Source organism: Leopardus geoffroyi, chromosome E1 (assembly GCF_018350155.1).
Source record: "Leopardus geoffroyi isolate Oge1 chromosome E1, O.geoffroyi_Oge1_pat1.0, whole genome shotgun sequence".
Taxonomy (NCBI): domain Eukaryota; kingdom Metazoa; phylum Chordata; class Mammalia; order Carnivora; family Felidae; genus Leopardus; species Leopardus geoffroyi.
Genome location: NC_059330.1, coordinates 6,609,889 through 6,620,407, shown reverse-complemented (window position 1 = coordinate 6,620,407; position 10,519 = coordinate 6,609,889). Strand labels below are relative to the sequence as shown.

The window sequence follows — 10,519 nt, the reverse complement described above, 5'->3', positions numbered from 1 at the left end:
TCAAAAGGGGAGCAAGAAAAGATTGGTATCTTGAAAGAAAAGTGCAGTGGGAGAAGATAAAACAGGTGGGCCCCCTTCCACCCTCCAAGAAAAGTTGGACCTCCATAATTAGTCATCCGGCTATAGTAATCCATGGTGTTTATTCTCATGACACGTGAAACAGTGTTCTCTATAGCTTGTCTGAATGATCCCGCCATGGCTTCCCGAAGTTAGAGATGTTCTTCCCATGTGATCATGGGATCATCTCCAGTCTTTGAAACTAAAGGGGGGTTGTGTTGGGGAATGTTCCATATGGCAGGGGGTTTTGGTTTTTGTTTGCTTTCACGTTCTTGGCTGTTTTGTGGTGCTTATCACCACAGAGACAGCAGGAGTGATTGGGCTACTGGTTGAGAAAGAGGGAAATTCTGGGTGGACCAAACATAGGTTCATTGTTATCAGTGACCACATGGAATCCTGGGTCCAGAATTGGAACCACCCCAATGGGGCAGCTTTGTGGCCAAGAGACACCGAGTTGATTCCACTTCCTTGGGAATGGGTTGGCTCTGTCCCTCTATTCTATCTCAGCACCCAACTGAAGTCGGGCCTGACTTCTATTTGGAAAGACAGGGAAGGGGGTGCTGAAACACAGCCTCCACCACTGAGTGAATCTTCCAGAGACTTTGATGGTTATGCTATACTCCCTGTACTCCAAAAGAGCTACATTTCCTTTCCACAGTATAAATTCACGAGAAAAGCATATGAAGCGTGATCACGCCCAAACAATGCCTGAGAAAAATTATGGGCTACAAAAACACTGGTGTTTGAAAAGGCAGTGAAAGAATTTTAGGTTTTTTTTTTTTTTTTGGCATTCTTGATCTCAGAAATCACATATCTGAGTGCACAGCTGAAATCATGAACAGTTACTGCACGTTGGTAAATATTACATTTTACATAGATCTAAAGACTCCTATTTGCTCTCATTGACTGTCACAGAAGTCTCCATCGTGTCTTTTTAATTTTCTCCTTCTCCCCTTCTCCTCCTCCTCCTTCTCCTCCTCCTTCTCCTCGCCTACCTCTTCCTCCTTTTGGATGATAGGAGCGTTTTTGGTTGTGTGATTTTCCCCATGGCATCCCCATGGGTCTGCCTAAGCACCTCTTCATCAGACATTATCTACCACTGCTGTAAATGAAGGTCCATGGGGGAATTCAAATTGAGATCCGTGACGTCCAAGAAATCAATGTTAAAGATGCTGGGGCCGCTGGGGCCCAGGGAGCTGAAGCTTGGTGTAGAACTGGGTGGAGTAAGGTCCAGCCACTCCATGGTTTCCCAAGGAGATTCGGTGAAGCTTAGCCGCAGCCCACTGCTGTCTGCAGAGGAAGGTGAAAACTGAGTCTGCATCGGGGAGAGGGGGCCTGGCAAGATCTCGTGCGTGCTGAAGAGGTCTTCTGCTGCCTTCCCGGAGAATCCATCCATTATCCCGTCAAAAGGAGGCTCTTCGTGCCCGATTTTTAGAAGGGCCACATCGCTCACCTTCCCCAAGGGGCTCTGGGAATTTAATAAGACTTCAAGGTGCTCATCACTGTCGGTACCATAGTGATCGAAGGAGAGTTGACCTCCTGAAGATGAGGGTTTGGAGAGGGCGGCGTTAGGGCTTCGGGAAGACCCAGCTATCTTGGGGACTTTTTGAAGACATGAATGATCCTCCCTAGCATCAGCTGGCATTTCTGTTGGCAAAACACAAGGGGGATTGTTACACTACTACCAATGGAGATGCTACACAGCGGGGATCTTTATTTTTATTAAAAAAAATTTTTTTTCAATGTTTGTTTACTTTTAAGAGACAGAGCATGAGCAGGGGAGGGGCAGAGAGAGAGAGGGAGACACAGACTCCGAAGCAGGCTCCAGGTTCCGAGCTGTCAGCACAGAGCCTGACACGGGGCTCAAACCCATGAACCGTGAGATCATGGCCCGAGCCGAGTTGGATGCTTAATCGACTGTGCCACCCAGATGCCCTGACAGTGTGTGTTTTAGATTTGGAGGTACAAAGTCAAGAGTGGAGTCAAGGGCCATCTCTAGCTTTTTGACCTGTTTTGACCCGTTGGCCCCAAGATAAATATTAAGGAAGGAACAGGTCCTGGTGATTAAGATAATTAACTTATTTTAGGTCACATAGAAGGACTCCATCTTGGTTTTAAGAGCTGGATAGACTTAAAGTACTTTTTATTTTTATTTTTATTTTATTTTTTAGAGAGAACGTGCAAACGGGGTGGGGGCGCAGAGGGAGAGAGAGAATCTCAAACAGGCTCCATGATCAACTTGGAGCCTGACACAGGGCTCGATCCCACGATCATGACCTGAGCCAAAATCAAGAGTCGGATGCTCAACCGACTGAGCCACCCAGGTGCCCCTAAAGTACCTTTAAAAAAATTATTTTTTAATGTTTATTCATCCTTGAGAGAGAGAGAGGCAAGCACAAGTGGGGGAGGGGCAGAGAGACAGGGAGACACAGAATCCGAAGCAGGCTCCACGAACCATAAGATCATGACCCAAACTGAAGTCGGATGCTTAACTGACTGAGCCACTCAGGCGCCCCATATACGCGCAATCCCCTTGCCCCATATTCCCTTGGCAAAACTCCACACCTGAACGAATCTTGGTTGCAAGAGAAAAATGACACAACAGAGCTGGCTGGTCTCACTTTAGATTCAAGGTGACCAGCCTACAGCTGGCACTCAATACAGCGTAGCAATCCCACTGTGTTTCTCTAGGAAACTCCATTCATTTGTGATTGATTCATGATTGCTCTTCTGTGCTTGAATCTCCCGTGCTCCCCTCCTGCACCCTCACCTTTGTTGACTGGGCCATATGCTTCATTAAAAATATAAGGGTGGGGGCGCCTGGGTGGTTCAATCAATTAAACATCTGATTCTGGCTCATGGTCTCATGGCTCGTGGGTTCGAGCCCCGTGTCAGGCTCTGTGCTGACAGTGCAGAGCCTGCTTGGGATTCTCTCTTTCCTGCTCTCTCTGCTCCCCACCAAAATAAATAAATAAAAGAAATATGGGGGGGGGGTGTCTGATAGTCCCTCTCATCTTTCCATCACAAAAGTTATAAAGATACAGACTCCTGTGACCATCTGTTCCTTCTTACTCTTGCTACACACAATGGAGAAACTGCCTGTTCACTCTCCTGTTTTCCATCTCCCTTACCAGACCGTGAGCTCCATAAAGGTAGTCTTTGTCTGGTGCAGCATTGAGCCAGTAAATGCCTGCCTACTCCTTCTCAGAAACTTTATTATTTTTTTATGGTTATTTTGAGAGAGAGAGAGAGCATGCGTGCATGCATGTGAGAAGGGAGGGGCAGAGAGAGAAGGAGAAACAAAATTCCAAGAATCCTAAGAATCCACGCTGAGCCTGGAGTCCGATGAGGGGCTCAATCTCACGACCAACCATGAAGTCATGACCTGAACCGAAATCAAGAGTCGGACGCTTAACCGACTGAGCCACCCAGGCATACCCATTTTTAAAAGCTAATAAATGAATCACTGCAAACGAGCCCAAAAGAACACGTTGATCATTTTTTTGGTGGTGTTGCAAGCGTGCATGATGTCTGCACCTGAACAGACCATCCAGTGGGAGATCACTGATTGAATTTCATTTCGAGGACGTGGCACAAAACTTGCTTTATCTGCTCTCTTGTTATAGGGAGACTGGGATTAGAAGAGCCAAGAGAAATGAGGTCACAAGGCAAAACACTTAGGGAAGTAGGGTAAATAGGGTCAAATGATTGGTGAGCAAGTTCTTTGGGCAGGGGGACAAATCATCCATTGTGCCTTCTTTCCCCCACTCCAGCGTGGACGGAGAGCTCCCATGCAGTGATATTCTACCCATCCATGGCTTTTGGTGAGCATCCGACCTTGGTCCTGAGGGTCCACTGTCTAGAGCACATGCAGGTACCGGGCGTTCCAATGGGCAAGACGGGCAGTCTTACCTCCACTTTCAATGAGGACATCCAGGAGATCATCTATCTGCTGACTCCGAGTCACCTGCTATTGCAAATTAAGCAGAAGAGAACGGAGAGGTTAGAAGGTTGGCTCCCTCTTCTGTGGGAAACCATTAGGAACAGGACTACAGGTTTTTGAACTAGGTTTGGTTAGGGTATTTTTTTCCCCCTCAAATTGTGATAAAAATACACACAACACAAAATTTACCATCTTCATCGTTTTTTCAAGCAGACAGTCCAGTGACATTGCATACCTTACAGTCACATTATTTATTTATTTCCTTTATTTATTTTTGAGAGAAAAAGACAGAGCATGAGTGGTGGAGGGGCAGAGAGAGAGAGAGAGAGAGAGAGAGAGAGAGAATCTAAAACAGGCTCCAGGCTCCGAGCTGTCAGCACAGAGCATGACGCGGGGCTTGAACTCACAAACTGCGAGATCACGACTTGAGCCGAAGTCAGACGCTTAACCAAGCCACCCAGGTGCCTCTACAGTCACGTTATTGTGCCACCTTCACCCCCATCCATCTCTAGAACTTTTCATCTTCCCAAACTGGAACTGTCCCCATTCAGCACGAACTCCCCATTCTCCTCCCCATAGTCCCTGACAACTTCGTTCTGCTTTCTGTTCCTAGGAATCTGCATCCTGTTCCTTGGAATCTCACAACTCTAGATCCCTCTTATAAGTGGATTCACACAGTATATTTCCTTTGGTTACTGGTTTACTTCGCTGAGCATAATGTCCTCTGGGCTCATCCATGTTGCAATACCTGTCAGAATCCCTTTCCTTGTTAGGCCTGACTAGCATTAATTGTGTGTGTTCACTGCATTTTGGATAACCATTCATCTGTCAGCAGACTAACGGGATGCTTCCACCATTTGTGAATGAAGCGGCCACGAGCAAGATGGTAACCGACTGTGCGACTGAAGCTCAAGGTTAATTTCAGACAGGAAAAGGACTGAATGAAACAATTTACTACAACAAGAGAAGGGGACAAGAAGGCAGAGTGCTCCTAGCAGCATCTCTCAGAGCGTGTCCGGTCCTTTGAGAGGTCTCCGTTCCAGGAGCGAGGCATCTTAATCCACAGATAGTATACCCATTTTTGGCCACTCTGAAGTGACTTGGATTTGCTTCCTGTTTGGGTGCTGTGGTTGTGGCCCAAGAACGTGGCTCATACTTTCCTAGGGCATCATCGCAATAGCTTGTGGAACCCATTGACACATGTAGTGTCCACACCCCTTCCCTATGGTTCATCTGAATGATTCGGTAGAGTCTTGTTGATGGAAGTCCACTTTGCTTGACCATTTTCTTTTCTCTGGAAGCCATAAAGGATCAGTTGGTGCTTACAGATACCAGGGGTAGGAAATGGGGGGAAGAGAGACACATACGTATCCCACTCCCCTGAGAGCCCACTCTGAAATAAACAGAGGCATCAGTAATCAACACGGATGGGAGCCCTGCTCAAAGAATGAATCGTTTGCCAGTCCAGGAGGCATGAGGTGTCCACAGGGTCTGACAGGTAATGTAAAAGAACCCAATATAGAACAAGAAAGAAGGGACAAAATGCAGGAACCATGCTGTGGTTCAAAGACGCAGCGGATACTTTGTTTCAGGTGACTGTCCTCTGGCAGAAACGTGGCTCCACCATTGTTAGATCCTCTCATTTTTCCGAAGTGAGAAAGCCCGCTTTTTGCATAAAATCTCCTGACATTTAAAAATACTCTTGCAGCCAAGTGAGACTCAACTACAAGCTGATTTGGCTCTGTGGGACACCAGCATGTGGCAGCTGACGTAGACCGTCCTTGCTAGGTTGGGCACATACAAAGGGCCATCTGATACTTGATCCGGGCTCAAACCATTTGAAATGTGAGATCATTTAGTGCTTCTCTCTCTCTCTCTCTTTCTCTCTCTCTCTCTTTTTGGTTTTTACTTTTTATTTGGATAATTTCCCAACATAAATGACGGTAGAGTATACGACAGTCATCAATACTTTGCCAAGATCATTGGATTTTGAAACTAAGAAGAAACTCACAAAGTATCAGCCTGGCAACTGCTCTCAAATATTTGAGTAGCTATCCTGTGCCCAGACAATGTGGTCGGTGATACACTATAGAGAACCCTTACAAAGTAGATAGGGACCCTATTTCACATAAGGGAAGTTGAGAACTTGTCCAATCTTAGTGGCAGTGACAGATGGCTGTTGGCAGTACCAAGTCCAGGCACCTGGTGTTGGTACTAAGCCCAGCCCAGCCTCTTCTCCGTCAGCCTTCTATATACAGTCAAACCTTGGTTTGCGAGCACAATTTGTTCTGGAAACATGCTTGTCATCCAAAGCACTTGTAATATCAAAGCGAATTTCCCCACAAGAAATGATGGAAACTCAGACGATTTGTCCAACAACCCAAAAATATTCATATAAAAATGGTTACAATACTATAATACAAAATAATAAAAAGAATATAAAATATAAAGGAAAATAAACAAATTCACCTGCACTTACTTTCAAAACTTCGTGGCTGGTGTGAGGGAGACGAGAGAGAGGAGGGTTACTGCGTAGGACGACTTTCACTATCACTAACGGAAGTTGACTACAGTACGGTATTAATAAACTCTTGTCTTATACTGTATTTAGTGTAATTGGCCATAAGGCAGCAGAGGAAAGGGTCTATATCTGCAGGCAGCCCAACCTAGAATGGAGCAAAGCATTCTTAAGCTCACTCTTGGATGGAAAAGCAAAGGACTGTCCATAGGTGCCTCAAAGTGACAAAAAAATACATTAATGCCAATTGTGGGCACCTTCCAACGTTCTGGAAAATCACTTTCTGCCAAACACTGTGAACTGAGACAAAGCATCCGAGCATGGGAGATGATCACCCACAATCCCACAGAGAGAGACAGAGACAGAGACAGAGACAGGGAGGGGGAGAGAGAGAGAGAGAGAGAGAGAGAAGAACCATTGGCTCAGTTGTGATCATGTGACGTTCAGGGTCACATACTACTCGTATTGCAAGAGATGGCTCGTTTATCAAGTTAGAATTTATTAGCCATGTTTGCTCGTCTTGTGGAACACTCGCACAGCAAGTTACTTGCAATCCAAGGTTTTACTGTACATGCACTACCTTTCTACAAGTAGCATCTAGAAACTCTGCCCATCCTGGTAGGGGGGCACCAATGCACTCAATGTCAGCACCTAAGACTGCCCGAAGTTGAATAATGAGAAACAACACCCATTTAGGCAACCTGTTTCTCTACAGAGAACAAAACTTGTAGTTACCTGCTTTACTGCATCTTCGTACGATGGAGGCTGTGTTATCTCTGGAACTGCTGATGTTGGCTTGGAAAAAGGAGGGGAAGGAATTGAAAACTTTGGCCCTGTCTTGTCAGAAGAGTGCAGACCAGCCATCTGTGGGAGTAAGATGCAGAAAAAGATAAGTCAGCTCAAGGGTCAGAGATGGGACTGCTTCGCACTTTCAACAATAGCCAAATTAAGGAAAGAGCCTAAATGTCCATCAACTGACGAACGGATAAAGAAGACGTGGTTTCTATATACAATGGAATATTACTCGGTGATAAGAAAGAATGAAATCCTGCCATTTGCAGCAACGTGGATGGAACTGGAGGGTATTAGGCTGAGTGAAATAAGTCAGTCAGAGGAAGATACTGTGTGTTTTCACTCATGTGTGGAACTTGAGAAACTTAACAGAAGACCATGGGGGAAGGGAAGGAGGGAAAAATAGTTACAGTGAGAGAGGGAGGCAAACCATAAAAGACTCTTAAATACAGAGAACAAACTGAGGGTTGATGGCAGGGGGAGGCAGGGGAGAGGGGAGAATAGGTGATGGGCATTGAGGAGGGCACTTGTTGGGATGAGCACTGGCTGTTGTATGTAAGCGATGAATCATGGGAATCTACCCCCTGAATCAAAAGCACACTGTCTACACTGTATGTTAGCCAAGTTGGCAATAAATTCTATTAAGATAATAATAATATGAAAAAAAGACAGCTTTTAAACTTCTGAAAAAAAGAAGAAATGGGACTGCTTCTGTTTTATAAACTCCAAGCTAAATTTTGGGAAAGAATTGATTTGAGTGGAAAAAAAGAGCCAAGGCTTAGAAAACAACCCCAGTGTATTAATAGTACACATGACCGTGGACATATTGCTGGAGACACAATACAATGGGAACCTTGCAGATTCTTCTTTTCCATTTTTTTAAATGTTTATCCATTTTTGAGAGACAGAAAGACAGAGTGTAAGTGGGGAAGGGGCAGAGAGAGAAGGAGACACAGAATCCGAAGCAGGCTCCAGGCTCTGAGCTGTCAGCACAGAGCCCGACATGGGGCTCGAACCCACAAACTGTGAGATCATGACCTGAGCCTTGATCTTAGTCGGAGGCTTAACTGAGTCACCCAGGAGCCCAACAGATTCTTTTCCCCCTCTAGAGTGAACCACCTTTGGTTAGGAGCAAAGGAAATAAAGTAAGAGTCCAGCCCAACAGGAAGAAGTCACCCAGGAATTCCCAGAGTACTTTACCCCCTCAGGACATTTCATTCCTAACTGGTGCATTTGCAGAGAGGTGGAGACATTGTTGGGGTAGCTCTTCAGGGACCAGCCTTGTGTACTGTGAGCTCCATGTTCTATGGAGTGCCTGGGCCATTTCAGGGTCTCTGTCTCCAAAGGACGCCCTGTCCATATTTGTGGCAGGTAGCACTTCTGTATGGTGGCCATCTTGTTGGCCTCCTTATTACCTCTTCCCTAGTCCTTGGGACTTCCCATATCCTGGCTCTCTCACATGCCTGATTTCCACCTGCTGGTATGTACCACCTCGGCCTTTTTCCACCGAGATACTGCACTGTGATTCGAATTCTCTGCACCTTTCTAGACCTTTCCACAGATCCACATACCTTCCTCTTTCCCAAGCACCGTTTTCCCGCCTCTATTCCAATCTTCAACTCCGTGGAAACTGATTTGTCTGCCATGTTGTTTCACAAACATACCGTGCTCATTTCAGTCCTCATGATTTCTAGAATGACCCCAGGAAATGGCTCCCTAGAACACCCTAATTTATATCTGTACATCCATCTCACTCTCTTCCAAGTGGATTTGTTTTTATCGAAATGTCATTTATGTCTGCCTTTTGTGAAATTTTTATTTTATTATAATTTGTTTTTAATTTTTAAATGTTTATTTTTGAGAGGAGGGGGGAGGGGCAGAGAGAGGGAGACACGGAATCGGAAGCAGGCTCCAGGCTCTGAGCTGTCAGCACAGAGCCTGACACGGGGCTCCAACTCACTGATGGTGAGATCATGACCTGAGCCGAAGTCGGACATTTAACCAACTGAGCCACCCAGGAGCTCCTCTATTATTATTTTTTTTAATGTTTTATTAGTTTTGAGAGAGGGGAAAGCATGTGGCAGGGAGGGGCAGAGAGAGAGGGGGACAGAGGATCTGAAGCAGGCTCCATGCTGACAGCAGAGAGCCCAATATGGGGCTTGAACTGACAAACTGTGAGATCATGACCTGAGCCGAAGTTGGAGGCTTAACCAATGGAGTCAACCAGGCACCCCCACCCCAATTTTTTTTTAGATATTTAAAATTTTTTTTAATTGAGAGAGAGAGAGAGAGAGAGAGAGAGAGAGAGAGAGAGAGAGAGAGAGAAAACGCACAAGTAGGGAGAAGGGAAAAGAGAGAGAGAGAATCCCAGGCCCCATGCCCAGTGTGGAGCCCGACCTTACAGAGCCTAGGTTCTATCTCACAGTCGTGAGACCATGACCTGAGCAGAAATGAAGAGTTAGATGCTTAACTCACTGAGCCACCCCATTTATTTCTGCCTTTGAGCCTCATCATTTGGAGGACGAGGCCACAGAAGAGGGAAGAGGCAAAGTTTAGACCTTCGTCCAGGTGCCTACCTTTTGCTGGATACCTGGGCTTTTGGGACAAGGATTGCCCCCAGCGCCATGATTGCTGTCTGCTTGGGTTCCAGAGAAAGGGGGGTGGAGGCTGGAAGGCTGGGGAGAGAAGCTTGGAGGATGGCCCTCATGTGCCCCTGAGTTCTGAAAGGAAGAAGCAATGAGTTCATTGGTCACCAGCAGCATACTGGACAACATTTGTTGAGACTCCTGGTCCCTGCCCTGGTGTTTTAGCTTTTCAAACCTCCCTTAATCCCACGATCAATGTCTCAAATCTGGCTTTGTGCACATCACCTCCTGCTCAAAAACTTTCCATGCCTCCCCTGCATCCACCGCGTAGGGTCTCCGCCCGAAACCAGGTCAGGTACTATTTCTTTCAAAAGCCTGTATTCCAGTAACTGCCATGGACTTCCCTCTGTGTGCCCTGTGCATGGTACCTCCCTACCTTTTCCTACATGGAATGTTCTTTTCCCAACTTTCCTTTTTCGTTTAAAAAATTTTTTAAAGGTATTCATTCTCAAAAATGATTTTTTGAGAAAGAGAGAGACAGAGCGTGAGTGGCAGAGAAAGAGAGAGACACAGAATCCAAAGCAAGCTTCAGGCTCTGAGCTGTCAGCACAGAGCGCAATGCAG

At 46.0% G+C, this 10,519-nt stretch overlaps 1 protein-coding gene across 5 annotated transcripts in view; it reads right to left on the bottom strand.

Moving 5' to 3' along the window:
* Window positions 1–786: 786 nt before the first annotated feature.
* The window catches only part of MYOCD (myocardin), a 108,607-nt gene continuing 98,874 nt past the window's right edge, over window positions 787–10,519 (bottom strand). For all 5 annotated transcript variants that reach the window (XM_045487408.1, XM_045487407.1, XM_045487409.1 and 2 more), the window contains 4 exons: window positions 9,887–10,030; window positions 7,254–7,382; window positions 3,970–4,027; window positions 787–1,704 (listed from right to left, as the gene is read on the bottom strand). In XM_045487408.1, coding sequence (XP_045343364.1) covers window positions 1,151–1,704; window positions 3,970–4,027; window positions 7,254–7,382; window positions 9,887–10,030 — 885 coding nt within the window. In that variant the 3' untranslated portion in view covers window positions 787–1,150. The remainder of the gene's footprint in view (window positions 1,705–3,969; window positions 4,028–7,253; window positions 7,383–9,886; window positions 10,031–10,519) is intronic.